General features: G+C 39.7%; 2 protein-coding genes across 2 annotated transcripts; one reads left to right on the top strand and one right to left on the bottom strand.

Moving 5' to 3' along the window:
- Nucleotides 1-990: 990 nt before the first annotated feature.
- On the bottom strand, nt 991-11,303 carry alad (aminolevulinate dehydratase). Its single transcript, XM_005921725.2, has 12 exons — nt 11,199-11,303; nt 10,032-10,150; nt 9,887-9,937; nt 6,259-6,355; nt 5,859-5,994; nt 5,670-5,753; nt 5,388-5,476; nt 3,488-3,543; nt 3,303-3,390; nt 3,126-3,212; nt 2,868-2,997; nt 991-1,448 (listed from the first exon to the last, which is right to left on the bottom strand). The coding sequence occupies exons 2-12, from the start codon at nt 10,148-10,150 to the stop codon at nt 1,390-1,392; spliced, it is 996 nt and encodes a 331-aa protein (XP_005921787.1). The 5' UTR covers nt 11,199-11,303; the 3' UTR covers nt 991-1,389.
- Nucleotides 11,304-11,488: 185 nt separating this feature from the next.
- On the top strand, nt 11,489-14,672 carry tmem203 (transmembrane protein 203). The gene is made up of 2 exons (XM_005921726.3): nt 11,489-11,637; nt 13,362-14,672. The coding sequence occupies exon 2, from the start codon at nt 13,536-13,538 to the stop codon at nt 13,947-13,949; it is 414 nt and encodes a 137-aa protein (XP_005921788.1). The 5' UTR covers nt 11,489-11,637; nt 13,362-13,535; the 3' UTR covers nt 13,950-14,672.
- Nucleotides 14,673-15,433: the final 761 nt, after the last annotated feature.

Below are 15,433 nucleotides of genomic sequence, written 5' to 3'. Positions count from 1 at the left end.
AATCTAAAATGTGACTTGTGAAGAGGCAGGGAGAGGTCATATGCAGCAATTAAAATAGCTGTTTGCTGTTTTGATGCTGCTTCTTACAGGGGTTTTTTTTTCTGCCCAGCTGTGATCACCTCTACCCACACTGCAGCACCTTGAATTAGACATTTGTGATTCATTTAACAGCTTTTCTGCGACTCAAAAGACAGCAGTCAAGGTGTTTATATGCTGCAAAAACAACCATAGAATTAATTTTGCGTGTTTGGCATAATCATTATAACAGAAATGTTTATTGAATAGTAGTATGTTAGAAATACAATTCAATTAAAAAAAAACCTCACAGAAAAAGCAGCATGTTTGTCTCCTTCCTTTAAGACATAATCTTTCAAAAATCATCACCATAGACCAGAAACACTGCAGGCGCTCTGCTCTGATTATTCCTACTGCTCCGATATCACCCAGAAAACAAGATGAAACTCAGAAAATTATATAAAAGTAAAAAACAATAAAGCTCAATGTAGGTGGCAATTGACTTTATGTAGCGATATTAAGTTAAACAAATCAACCAGCCAGCCACCGACTTTAGAGTTAGGAGTATATTTTTGTTACTAGACAACAAAGTTTCTGGATAAATTGCTGGATTTGGTCTGTGGCTTGCTGTAACTAAAAAGTTGGTAGTAATCAGTAATGTGTAGTCAGAGTAAAGCTGTAATCAGAGTACTTGGGTAATCTGATTACTCTGATTACACAGGTAATCTGATTGCACCACTACTCTCATAACTAGGTACGATGCTTGGAATCAATTATTGTAATCAAATTACTCAGGTAATCAGTGTACCTGGGTAAAACTGTAATAGAGTACTTAGGTAATAAGATTACTAGATAATCTGAGTACCTATGTAATCAAGTACCTATGTAATGAGAGTAGTGGTGCAATCATATTACTTGTGTAATCATAGCAGGAAAAACAAAAACAAGACTAAAAATAATACACACAGTTACAGATCCGAGTGAATGACTTTATTTTCTCTGGAAATACTTCACATATATCAGACATTTTAGGATGATTCATACAGATATACGGTTAGTAGAGATAACTGACTTTATTTAACACTGATCCTACACACCCAGAAGTCACAATGAAAAATCTGCATTTACACTCTCAGCGTTCGGCTCCATATCAGCCCCTGATAAGCTCAGACAGGTATATAGGATACTGTATCAGTGGATACATGTGCAGTTTGCCATTTGAGTTGCTATCATGAAACTGACCATAAACATTAGAAAAAGGCCCAAAACGGATCACAATTTGTGGATTTTATTCATTTTTCCCCCTTCAAGGGATTTTTAGCGAGCATGCCCTGTCAGTTGGTCCACCTCTGTTCTGGTCCAGGTCATCTCTCTTCACTCCTTCAGCCAGGTGAGCAGCTGAGGTGTGTAGTAGGTGATGATGATGTCAGCGCCTACATCAAAGAGCAAGGAGAAGCTATTAATATTAGCCAAATCCAGAGCAGAACTAACACTTAATTAAAGCTACATAGAAACTGGATGTAATTTTTCCCCTCACTTGGGCCCAGACCAGAAGACCAGATTGTTACTGACCCACAAGAAAGCAGATTTAATTACTGCTAGCCTAATCTATGAGAATAGTACATTATTAGATGTATATTTTCTAATATAAAAATATATATTTATTCAATTCAATTTTATTTATATAGCGCCAGATCACAACAGTCGCCTCAAGGCGCTTTATATTGGTAACTGGGGATTAGACCACACTGCATCAGACCCTGCAGCTCCTCCTGCGGGTGGTGGGCCAACCTCACACTTTCAGGCTGAGCACAGCCATGCCCAAGCTACAACGTGGAGTGTCTTCAAGCATCCACCCCGGGTTGGGTGGAAGAGATAGAGGTAGTGGCTGGGAATCTATTCTTAGAGTGCCGTACCAATGAAAGGACCCAAATAAGCAGCAGGTAATGGATGAAGAAAAGTAAATAAAGCTTTAAAATACATGTGGCAGTGTAACTTCTGTGCCTCCCTTTAGACTCACCCCTGCATGCTGCAGGTACTGCTGCTAGAGAGACAGGATGGGTGCTGTCAGTCTTTACCAGTTTACAAGAAATTCAAAGACTGTGTCAAGCTAAATGTGTTATCTGTATTCTGCTGTTACTTTAGCTTCCTCTTAATTTAGCTGACTGCTGTGGACTCATCCTGGTCCCTTTCACCACAGACTGCATCAACGTGAAAAGTAAGCAGCTAGCTAAATGAAAGAAAAATGATTCAGAGCAGCTTGTGATCATATTTTACAAGATGGTGAATGTTAAACGTTCCTGTACAGAGATCACCTGCTTCTTATTTTTGCTCTGGGGTAAAAACCAGCCGTCATTTAAGGGTATTCACAAATTTAATAACTCTAAAAGTAAAAAGTATTGGCAGTGGCCTATTAGTAGATACTCCTATGGCATCAATCTGAAAGTCTTATGTCACACACTACACAAACTTTGGTGTTCACATTGCTCAAAACCCCATATACCTTTTACAGTTGAGGGGTAAAAAGTAAAGAGACCAAAAGTTATCAAAAGATAGTTAAACTATCGTTAAATCCCTTGAAATAAAGCTGAAAGTCTGTACTTCAGGCACATCTGGATGGGCTGATTTAAAATACACTGTGGTGGAGTACAAAGGACAAAATAAACAGGTAAACTAGTGTCACTGCCAAAACACTTACTAGCCTAACTGTATCAACTGTTGTCTGAAAAAATAAAACATAAACAGAGGTTAAAAATAGCACCTGTAACATCAGACTGGGGCTTTAAAAGCGCAGTGTTCTGCACATTAAGAGGTTTTCTTTGAGGTAATTAAACACTGTCAGAGGGTCTCACCTGCCCTGCGGAACGCTGTCATGGCCTCCATCACAGCCGCTTTCAAGTCAAACGCTCCAGCCTGCGCGCCATGCCATATCATAGCAAACTCCCCAGACACATTGTACACTGCCAAGGGGTGAGTGGGGAACTGAGGGGAGGAAACCAAAGAACATTTAATATTTTAAAATGTTGCTAATTAACTGAAGGAATTTTAAGTATGCTTTATTTGAATTCTCCCACCCTCACTGGACTGGTACATGAAATATAGCTGCTCACCTTGTCTTTGACTTCCCTCATGATGTCCAGATATGGCAGACCCGGCTTCACCATCAGCATGTCCGCACCTTCTCTCACATCTCGCTCCTGCAGCACAGACCAATAGCTCAGGATACCCAACAAGTGTTTGAGTGTAAAAACTTTTTTGCCAAACAGATGTGTTCACAAATCATTTACCACAGCTCTGATGGCGAGCCCTCGCGCGCCAGGAGGCAGCTGATAGCAGCGTCTGTCCCCGAATGCAGGCTTCGACTGTGCAGCATCCCTGTATATGAACACAGCAAGGGGTGGGGTTGGGCCTCTTCTCACTTCAAAGTGCCCCTTGACTGATCTGTTAACAATGGAGTTTGGAGTTCACTTACCTGAAGGGACCATAATAGCAAGAAGCAAACTTTGCACTGTAGCTCAGCACTGAAACCTGAAAACAAAGAAGAAAAAATAAAAAAAATTCAAGAAGATTTTATTTTATTACAGTTTTTGTCAAGAACCTTTTTTCCCACCTGATGACATAAAAAACTGTTGCACGGGGACAAAAACTGATGAAGAGTATTGACAATTTCGTAGATGAATAACAACAGGATGAAAACGGTCTGGAGAGACGAGAGCCAATCACAACTAATTAAGATGTGTAGGAAGGCGGGACGAGTTTGGAAGTGATCCAATCAGAAGTAATCTCATTGTGCAGAAAGGTCAGACGTGCACAATGTGATCAGCTCCTGACAAACAGGGTGGGAGTTCCCATGCTCCCCGTTCCTCATGGAAACATGACAAAATGTCAATGCTTGGGAGGAAGAGAAGAATAGAAGTATGGACACATTTTGATTTGGTGTCAAGGAAAATAAGACTCTTGGTAAACCATGTGGCACAACTCTCTCTGGTAAACAAACGTTAACATTAGTCAAAGGAACTTCCAAAGAAAAGCGTCTGGACTTCTTTAAGTTGCTTTAAGACGTTTCACCTCTCATCAGAGAAGCTTCTTCAGTTCTAAGGTCAAATGGCGGAGAGTCCCAGAGTTCCTTCTTTTCTTGTATTGTGAGGTTGGACAGAGGGAGAGGCCTCTACATCAGAGAGACCAAACAGCCACTTCACAAGCGCATGGCACAACACAGAAGAGCCACCTCCACAGGACAAGACTCAGCAGTCCATCTGCATCTAAAGGATAAAGGACACTCTTTCGAGGATGCCAATGTTCACATTTTGGACAGAGAGGACAGATGGTTTGAAAGAGGAGTGAAAGAAGCATCTATGTCCACTGTGAGCGACCATCTTTGAACAGAGGCGGGGTTTACGACACCAACTCTCTGCCATCTATAATCCAGTTTTGAGATCCCTCCCCAGACGCCTTAACGCCCACTCACATCCTGGGCCATCTGACCTCAGGAAATCACATGATAAGGTGGGGCCAGGTTTCACAATGAACTCACCCGAAACCCTGGCTGATTGGGACCCACGCCCAGTTTCACACCTTGGCTCATGTGATTAGAGGACCATCAGGGGGTCCTTCTGCCCCTCTTTGGGGGGATACTCCTACTGGGATTAAATCTGGGACTCTCCACCATTTGACCTCAGAACTGAAGAAGCTTCTCGGATGAGAGGTGAAACGTCTTCAAGTAACTTAAAGAAGTCCAGACGCTTTTCTTTGCAAGCTCCTTTGACTACGATGACCTGGATGACTGAGAACCTTCACAGACAAACTTTAACATTCAATTCTTGGATGTAGTCTACTATAACTCATATGATATTTAGTCAACTAAAACTAAAAGAATTTAGATGCCTAAATAATGACTAAAAGGCACTGACTAAATCTGAATCACAATTTGCTGCCAAAATGAACACCATATAAAAATAACAATGACATAATCCAATTACCAGTCACTGTCTGTGTATCATGAGTATAACACCAGCTCCTGCAGCTGATAAGAATGACTAAAAATAACTATTTGTTATGCAGAAGAGCATCTCTGCACAATAGCAGCAGAAGACCATACTGAGGCTACAGTTTGGACGGGTTCATCAAAATTGGACAATAGAAGAAGAATGTTGCCTGGCCTGATGAGTCTTGATTTATTCCTGGAGAATAAATCTGTTCTGAAATTCTCTGGAGGGAACATCATTCTCAGTTTTTAGCATTTTCCACATTCTTTCCCAATAGTAAAAGGTAGGATCGCAGGCGAATGGTTATACTTTGATGAGCCACACTATGAGACTAGGTCGCAGGTTTCTGAGTTGCATCTAAATATTAATAAAAGTTAATACATTTACCTTATTTCCCAAACCATTGGAAATCAGTGCTTGTTTTATGGCTCTAACTCTTCCATCCATCATATCAGAGGGAGCGATGATGTGACAACCTGCAGAGCAACATACAACGCGATGATTAGTGCACCAAATGTAGTCTAGTGTAGTGTGGCTTTAACTTTGCCTTACATTAATAAAATAAAAAAAAGAAAAAAAGAAGAGGAAAGGAGAGGATGAGGAGGCTTCCTCCAGTTTGTCACACTAATAAAACAAGCACAATCATGAAAAAACAAAGTAAAGAATTACCAGCACGAGCGTACGCCAGCGCTACTTCAGCCAAACGCAGACAGCTGGCATCATTGTTCAGTGTGCCATCATCATTCAGGATGCCTGCAAAGAAAAATAACAAATAAATAAATAAATAAATAAATAAATAATATGACAGCACAAATATATGAACTTTTTTAGGCTGCTTTACGAGGACAAGCCACTGACCACAGTGTCCGTGTGACGTGTAGGGACACAGACAGACATCACACGCCACCAGCAGCTCCGGGAACAAAGATCGGATTTTCTTGACTGCCAGTACCGCCGGTGTATCGTCGGTGTCGGCGCCTGAACCCCTCTCATCCTGAAGGAGGAAGCATGAGAGATCAGCGAGTCCAAGTGTGAGGGAACTGAGTCGTGTCAGTACAAATCTTCGGGCAGTAACAACCAGCTATAGCAGGATGTCAGGCTTTCCAGAAAGCTTCTGGCTTCAGGAATTTGCTCCCATTCAGGCACAAAATATCAGCAAAGTGAATCCAGTCTAATCATTTCCAACAGAAACTTTTCACTGATGAACTTTTAACAAATGACTTAAAAAGTCTACCTGGAGGTTTTTAGCTCTTCATACCTTTGCTATTTTAGCCGGGACACCAAAAATCAGCACACACTTCAAGCCATTATCCACAAGTGGACGCAACATTCCCTCCAGCTTGTTCACTCCATATCTGCAGGTACAAATATAATGACAAAAGCTTTTTGTTAGTGAGGTTTCTGCAGGAGTCCAATTCACATCCTGAAACAAAGTGCAACATATAGAAGAAAAATGACTATGATTCATGTTTAGCTAAAGTTCTTGCAATTCAGCGCTCATCTTTTTGAGTTACTTTGTAGCATTATCTGAAATAATTTAATTTTCAATGCGTCAATGAGAGATATAAATGAAATCTGATGAACATGATTAAAAAGTTTGTCCCAAAATTAACTTTTATGCTTTTTAAAATCAAAACCATCACCTTTGCCATTTATTCCACAGTGGTAAATTAAGGATTGTTTGAAGTCTGGTTTAGCTTCTGTGAGTGATGTACATAGCATCTCTACTCACAACAGTCTCACAGGGAAGGGCTGGGCGATATGACCCAAAATTCATATCTCGATATTTTTTAGCTGGATGGCGATATAAGATATATATCTCGATTTTTTTTTTTAAGCCATAAGTTAAGAACAAAAAGAGAGTTCTTAGTCACACTGTGTCCCAGATGTCACACGGGCACTTTTATTTACATACAGCGTAGATGTACATGAAGAAATTACTCAAAAATAAATTATCAGCATTTATTAAATAATCATGGTCCATAAATAAAAGAAAACAATGTTGTTTTTGTGCATAACAAAAAGCTCACAATTGTGCAGTCAAAATGTAAACTAATAGACGCTGAGCATAATAACAAAGAGACAGATTTCACAGCTGCACCACGTCTCTGAACAGGTGCCATTTGTGGTCCTTATACACACACAGTACGTATCACTCCGCGAGGCTCCTCCTCGGTAGCCGTAATCCTCCGACAATCCATCAAGCGGTGCAGCTCCGTAGCTTAGCAAAGTCATATTAAAACATTTTTTGACAGATTGCTGAGCGCTGTGTACCACATAAAATCGGTTCGCGGTCAGTAAGCACAACCAGAATTCATACATAATGGGCTCAAAATGTGGTCAAATATTTTGTATGTAAAAAGATTTGTATGTCGTAAAAAAGATTTGTGTGTGCGTAAAAAAGATTTGTGTGTGTAAAAAAGATTTGTGTGTGCGTAAAAAAGATTTGTGTGTGGACTTAGAAAAAAACCCTGCAAGTTACAAGTACGAATTTTGACCCTATTTTTCTTCCTTTCATCTGATTGGTCAATGTCATGTCAATCACAAATGTAACAATCCAATCAGAGAACAGATGGGTTTGGCTGTCGGAGGGGCGCTTTTTTGAACTGCAGGTCCTTGAAGGGTGATACAGTTTGAAGCTGGAGGATCGCTATATAAATATCCGATAGCAGCTAGGTCCCCTAACTTTCAGTAGCTGTTGAAAGGAAAAAGTTGTGGTATATCAGTGGTTAGAAATACCATTATTACTTTAGGATTAGTTTAACACAAAGTCAGGGCTGACCCGGGACCATTGCTGTGAGTCACAGTGCGCAGCATAAAAGTCCTTTCACATCGGACGCAGGATGTGCTGCTAATGCTAACTGCTAACTAAAAGCAAAGGATCCAGAATTTGTTGCTGGCTGCTGGGCTCTGTGGGTTTTTGCAGCAGCTCTACCTGTACTAGATGCACCTGCTCCTTGTCTTTTCTATCTCTGACTTTATGTCCTCTACAAGAGTTTGTTTTTTTTGCTGGTTCTTCAAATGTTCAATAAAAACATGTATGCTAATTCATAACGAAGAAAGCTTTGTAATGAAGACTGTCATTTCCAAAACACTGCCCGCCCCCACCCCGCGGTCCGCAGCGCTGTTGAAAAGGCTGTGGAAGTCCCTGTATTAAACACGTAGACCTGTGACACAAAAATCACCAAACTCGGACGACCACAGACTGTTTTCCTTCGTGGTGATGAAGGAAAACGCTGGGTTGGCATGTAAAAGGGCATTTATTCCCTTCAAAGACCTGCAGTTCAAAAAAAGCGCCCCTCGACAGCCAAACCCATCTGTTCTCTGATTGGATTGTTACATTTGTGATTGACATGACATTGACCAATCAGATGAAGGGAAGAAAAATAGGGTCAAAATCCGTACTTGTAACTTGCAGGGTTTTTTTCTAAGTCCACACACAAATCTTTTTTACGCACACACAAATCTTTTTTACGCACACACAAATTTTTATTTACGCACACAAATTTTGACCATTCATACATAAGGCGCACTGTCGAGTTTTGAGAAAATGAAAGGATTTTAGGCCGTGCAGCCCCTCCGGGCTGCATGTCGTTAGCGCGGTTAGCTCGTTAGCGCGGTTAGCTCGCTAACACGTTGACGCCGTCCAGCCCCACGCACGGGGCGATCCGCGGTAACTCGCTAACGGAGATTTTCCGCTTTCATCTTGTCATTGCCTGCAGGTGAAGCTATGGGGGAGGGGGAGTTGTGTTCAGTGAAGGAGAGGCGAGGCCGAGTAACGTTGCGTAGAGACAAAAGTGGACGAAAGAGAGGCAAACCTGCGGCTCCACAAGTATAATTATAACGTAACATAGACTATATCGATATAAACGATATTGTCACATCTTATATCTCGTATGAAAATATATCGATATTTTTAAAAAACTCGATATATCGCCCAGCCCTATCCGGTACAGGAATGTTTCATGGATCTCTGTGTGATGAATGGTTCTTATTTCATTCAAAAGGAATTGTATATTTGGTTTAACTGAAGCCTTCAGTGAGTTTTTAGGACAGCCCGGTAATGAATTACGATAGTCCAGACTAGAAGTAATAAACGTGTGAACTCATTTCTGAGACAGGAGGTTTCTAATTTTAGAGATATTGCACAAATGCAAGAAAGCAGTCCTACAGAGATGCTTAATACGCACACTGAAGGAAATATTGTGGTCAAAAATGACTCCAAGACTACACAGTGTTACTCGAGGCCAAGGTCATACCATCTGACATATCTGGTTTGACATGATGTTTCTGAATTATTTTTTTTAAGGGCCCAATACAAAAACCTCAGTTTTATCTGAATTTAGAAACAGGAAATTTGAGATCATCCAAGACTTTATGTCATCAACACGCCATTTCTGCAGTTTAAGTAATTGGTGTTTGTGATCTGGTGTGTCATTTGGGTTTCATGGAACCCAAATGACACACCAATTACACACTAGAAACCAGAATGAATTTCATTACATTCTGTATATGTGCAAAATTAATATTTACATGGTAAACAGATATTTTAATAAATTTTCCATTTCTATGTTTTGTTACCAAGACGCTCCAAAAAATGTAAGTAGAGGTTTTCATTTTGGGAGGTACAGGTCTAACGATTCTCGTCTTATCTCGGTCCAGGTCCAGTGTTTGGCTCTGGCTCCGCCCTTCCTGACTATTTTTATCTGGAGACTACACCCTCAGTGGTTTCACAACTGCAGGGTGACACCATACCCCATGTGATTTTTCTTAAAATGAACACTTCTATAATGTAATTATTCTTTTTTCAATAGGTTTTTAAGCTGTTCTGAAAGTGGGTGCTGCAGCTGTGAAGACTTGATGCTATTGATGGCTGTGGACCTTACCTGGCTTGTCCCGGCAGGCTGCCGATGGGCTCTACTGCATCTGCACCATCTCTGCAGCAAAGAAGGCCACATAACAAGAGTGAGAAGATTTGAATGTACTGACCTAAACTTCTTCTGGTCAACCCCAAGTCATTTTAAGACTTACGTAACAAAGATTGGGTAGATAAGATTGTCAGGTCTTAAATCGGCAATGCAGGTCTGCCAGTATCTTAGGGTTGGGTGGAAGTAGCCACTGTGGAGGATTGATTCTGCAGGCGTCTGCATCTTTACACGGAAACAGGGAAACCATCAATGACAAAGATCCAAAATATTCCCTCTCTGTCACACATTTGCCCATCAGCTCGGTGACCGTTAACACTGATCAAGCATGCATGGAGCTGCTTCTTCAAACAGCAGCTCGGCTCAATCCAACTGCAGAGTCAACAACCCACAGCTGCCTCCGAAATGTTATCTTAATAGACTGAACCAGCTTTTCACCACAAGATCTTAGGATTATGTTACGGTCTTGTAACTGCCATGCGGACTTGGCCTGACAGGACTACCTACAAGAAATGAGCCAATAATCGCTTTTTCATTACTCTTAATCGTTTTATTACATTTATTGTTATATATTCAAAAAAAATACATGTGTTCCTTTTGAATGTTTAATTCTTCTTAGTATATTTCTAACTTAACCTGAATTATAAGACCCCTCCTAAGCAGTAGGTCTGTAAATGGGGTCTAAAATGAAAAATTAGATTTTCCAAAATTATCGTCTTATAATAAGAGTACTATGAAGAAACTCCAGAATTTTGTTTCTTCAGATCATCTACTGATAAAGAAAGAAAGAAAGAAAGAAAGAAAGAAAGAAAGAAAGAAAGAAAGAAAGAAAGAAAGAAAACAAACTGATATTGATATATGAAGCTAAAATTTCACAGCAAGTATTATTTATGTGCAAACTTTGGACCACAAAATTTTAGGAAAAATCTAGGATGTAAAAATGTAATGATTTCAGAAAGAATAACTCCACAGTAGGAAGCGCATAGTGGCATCTTAACACAGTTACTAAATATTTTCTAACCTTGTTTATGATCAAAGTGAGAACCGCAAAGGCCAAAAAACACTTTAAATGAGACGTCATTCTTCTCTGAACTTTAATTCAAGCTTTTCATTGAGCAGGTACTCTTCTTCACGTTTAGTTAGAAAATACAGTTTTTACTGACTGGGGAACTACAGAAATCATCGCTAACCGCAGCTAATGTCATAAATATATTATAGTTGTTTTAAAAGACATGAAAAAAGAGCAGACGTTAAAATACACCAATAAACTCACCTCTCAAGACAACAGCTTCTCACTTCTCCGTACTGAAGTCAACTGACATTGTGTCCTTCTTCGGTGGTGTCGATTTTAGTTTTATGCTATCGCCACCTATCGACTGCAGTTCTGCTTGTAATAAGGTTGTCTAATATAATTATACTTTTAATTTTTTAGAAAAAAAATAATACAAATAATTGCTATTCATGTATCTGTAACAGTTTGATATATCTTTGGGCATTTTTCAACAATATATAAATAAACGCAAAAAAAGAAAACAAATTATCCTTTAAGGGCCACCGTATCAGCCTGTGGGGTGAGGGTAGTGTTCTCGCGATATCTCTCAGCAGCAAGAAAATAGCAGAAGGTACAATGCTAACAGCTTGTTAGCCTCGGTGGTTTCTAAAATTTCAGACATCTAGTGTGATGAAGAAGAAGACTCGCATTTGTTTCTAAGGTAAATAAAAGTGTTATACTGAAACACGTCTTGTGTATGTAAACAAGCGCACTGTTAGTAATTAGAAGCTCAGTATAATTTCTAGCTAACTGGCTATTAGCTTAAATTGAAGCTATCTTCGTGATTGCCGCTGGATTCTCTGTATTAAACACTATTTTTTGCAGTTACTCTCGCGTCAGACGTGTTTACCTCACTCAGAGCGGTAGGGCTGAGATTAATAAGAATAGTTATGGAGCTGTCAAGGTCTGGAAATCAGGAGGGAGTGGACGTCAGTGACGTTTATTAATCAACAGCCTTGTATCTATAAAATATGGGTGTTTTTGGGGGTCCTGAGCATTCAAAAAAGACTACGAGTAAACAATAAAGTGTAATTAAAAATCATGTACACTTTTGAGAAATATATTTAAAACACATTGTAAAATCAATAAATGACAATAAAACAATGCATACACAAAAAATAGTTTAAAAAGAAAATCATATGTTATTAACGCTACTATTGCTGAATAATCATAATTACACATTTTTAAAAATATGAGTGTGTGTGTGTGTGCGTGGAGGATAAATAAGTAAAAGTTCCAAAATAATACAAATCTGCTTGTTCAACTGTGCTGGGTGATCCTTTTATCAGTTTTGATGAGTGAAGCACAGTATGTTTTGAAATACACAAAAGGGTTTATTTCTGATAAATTCATTCAGGGATATATTGCAATGAAGCTACATGGAAATACAAAGCATGTATACAGAGAGAGAAGTATTTTGGAAGAGTCAGTATTTGGTGTGACCACCTTTATTCTTCAACACACTCTGAACTCTCTTAAGCATGTTTCTTTAAGTGCAACTACAGTACTGTGCAAAAATCTCGAGCTACCCCTCATTTCTTTACATTTTAAAATGCACCAGTTAATTGAAAAATGTGCAAACACAAATGGAAATACGGTGTGTATATTAGGCAGCAAGTAATATATGCATCAAATGAAGGGCCAAATGTGTCAGGCCTTTGGTTAAAAAAAAAAAAGATTTCCTCTTAAGGGAATTACTTACAGATACTGTTCATCTGCTGTAGATCGCTTTTTAGGCCTGCGACTGCTTCACTTATCCAGATTTCTTTCAATTTTTTTTTATTAAAAGGACACACTGCACAGGATGCCAAGATTTGCCAGGTTTTTGGATAATTTGGGAATCAACTTGTGGGTCCCAAAATACAATTTTGAACTTGTCAAATTTTGTGTTGTTGTCGGGTCTTGTTTTGTTTTTGTTTATTTTTTTGAAAGATGAAAGTTAAAATTCTTATTTTAACTTATGTGTAGGCTCACCGGTTCATCCTTAGTTAGGATTAGGTGAGGTTAGGTCAGTGTATGAGTGGCTTATCATTAAAACAAAAAGCATTCCTCTGAAAATGACCAGGTACAAGATTTGAAAATGGAAAAAACAACCAATATCCAAATGAAAACTTTGAAAGACCTGGAGTGGTGTTGCTCTTGACCACTAGAAGAAAATGACATCCTTAAAACAAAATATAAAGGATTGAGGGGTGGCTCTAGACTTTTGCACAGTACTATATGTCTGTAACAAATTAAAAACTGTGCCAACACTGTGGCTAAGAGTTGAAATTGTCTAGTTTAGTCTGTAAAATGTAAACAAATGTTTAAAAATAAGGTGGTAAACTAATTTAATGACAAAGCTATGATCATCATTAGCTTTTTCACTTCTATTGTCGTTCCCAGGGTGGATCTGAAGATGTAGCCTACAGTGTGCCACCTCTCCACCACCTAACCACTCCTGCCCTGGGATAATCAGCCCTCTGCCACCCTCACCCTGGAGTACTTTGACCTGCATCCAGGGCTGCCCTGTGTGTGACTTGGCCATCCACAGTCACTCCGTCCCCAACGTCCTTCGCCATGCTGTTCTCCCTTAGAGAGCTGGTCCAGTGGCTGGGCTTCGCGACCTTTGAACTCTTCCTCCACCTGCTGGCTCTGATGGTCTTCAGCATGTTGGTCGCCCTGCAAGTCGATAAGTTCACCGGGCTAAGCTGGTGGCTGGTGTTCGTCCCACTGTTTGCTGCAGACGGCCTCAGCACATACTTCACTGCCATCGTGTCCATCCGGCTTTACCAGGATAACGAGAAGCGCCTGGCGGTGCTGCGGCTCCTCTGGGTCCTAACGGTGCTCAGCCTGAAGCTGGTGTGTGAAGTTCTGCTGTGCCAGAAGCTGGCCCAGCAGGAGCAAGCCAAAGACCTGTGGTTCGGCCTCATCGTCTCGCCGCTTTTCATCCTCCTGCAGCTGCTCATGATACGAGCGTGCCGTGTCAACTGAGGAGGAGCTGAAGTGTTTCATCTAACTGACAACATAGAAGCAGAAAGCAGCTTTGGGTACATCCACACTAATAGGTTTGCATTTTAAAATGTTCCCACTACTCCAGCATTTAAAGACCCCTAAAATATGCGAGACTGCCCTCGTATATTTTATCCCTTCCTGCGTACAAAACATTAAATACAACTAACATGTGTTGAATAGCCTATTAAAATAGATACATTATAATGAGACAAAAAAAAGAAGAAATCCACAAGACCAGCACAGTTAATAAAAAAGTGAAATAAAATCTAAAAGCCCAGCGAATAACATCGAATACAATTAGCATAGAAATGAGAGGGGAATGAAATCCAGAAAATAAATACGGAGTACACGGGATAAAGACTTCAGGATGATATTGTTGGGGCAAAGTCCTCTGCTGCCTGTATGTCAAGATTTTGTGTTGTAGTCTGGACGGGCAAAAACCGAAACTTCTGAAAGTGCTGATGCAGACGCTAACATTTCTCATAGGGCCACAAAAAGGAAGTGAGAACACTGTAGCTCGACTTGGAAACCATTTATGATTGCATTCTTTATGTTTGTGAAAAGTATGACTTAATTTTTAGCCATTGCCAAGGCTTCCTCATATGTTTCACTTTATCACAAATCCCACAAGTTACTTTCAACATCAGTTCTACCCACAGGAAAAAAACATATAAAAGATGAATGTAGCTTCTGGGTCTTAAATAAAACAAAAAAAGTGAAGCTAGTGCTAAAGTGCCTTAAATCTGCCACCAGGGGGCAATTCCTTTTGGTTTCAAAATGACTTCTAATTATATAAAAGCCTGTGGGAACACATCACTTGACTCCCTTGCCCTGTGACGCATGCATTTATTTGTTAAATTAGTAGTTACAGGTCTTAATAAATAAAACATAAAGGTAATTTTCTAATCTTTGGTCATTATTGGGTCAGAAATGTGTTAACCAGTGAGCTTGTGGCATTCCTGTTTCTCAGTCAGATCCAAACTTCTTAAAACGCAAGTATTGTGACAGACCTCAAAGCATAATAACAGAACTTCACTAACCAACAGGTGAAGTCACAGTGGCTACATCTATCTTTTATAGACAGTTTATGCTTCCACTTTGTTGTGAGTCCAAGTAAACAAGCCTGTCTTTGCGCTCTGTCACTGCTGTTCTTCCCCCATAGTCTTTTGCATAAGATTTGTTTCATCTTTACACTGGCTCAAGCACACACATTAGTTCTTAGTCTTCACCATTAAGAAAAATCCCTATTTCCATTAAAAATAAATAATAATAAAAATCGTATCATCTCATTAATCTCCCGTTGTTGTCCAGACTGCACAAGTGAAACATGTTGGTCTGGACATGGACATTTTCTGGTTTAAAATACAAACATGTTAGTGTGGGTGTAGCCTGCATCTGCCATTAGAGATTTTAAAGCATAACCATTTTTCATTTTTATTTTTGTTTTCTTTGGTTCATTGGCA

This window comes from Haplochromis burtoni, unplaced genomic scaffold, assembly GCF_018398535.1.
Source record: "Haplochromis burtoni strain Fernald_Lab_line unplaced genomic scaffold, NCSU_Asbu1 Contig_51, whole genome shotgun sequence".
In the NCBI taxonomy this organism is placed as follows: domain Eukaryota; kingdom Metazoa; phylum Chordata; class Actinopteri; order Cichliformes; family Cichlidae; genus Haplochromis; species Haplochromis burtoni.
This window is presented reverse-complemented; position numbering and strand designations above follow the sequence as displayed.

What these genes read in the sequence shown, in the direction of transcription:
- alad (XM_005921725.2), bottom strand. Translation starts at nt 10,150, where the DNA reads ATGCAGACGCCTGCAGAATCAATCCTCCACAGTGGCTACTTCCACCCA. An exon ending in CCAATGGTTTGGGAAATAAG is followed by an intron (nt 3,544 to 5,387) that starts GTAAATGTATTA and finishes CTTTGTTTTCAG; the next exon opens with GTTTCAGTGCTGAGCTACAG. An exon ending in TGCTATTATGGTCCCTTCAG is followed by an intron (nt 3,391 to 3,487) that starts GTAAGTGAACTC and finishes GTTCATATACAG; the next exon opens with GGATGCTGCACAGTCGAAGC.
- tmem203 (XM_005921726.3), top strand. Translation starts at nt 13,536, where the DNA reads ATGCTGTTCTCCCTTAGAGAGCTGGTCCAGTGGCTGGGCTTCGCGACC.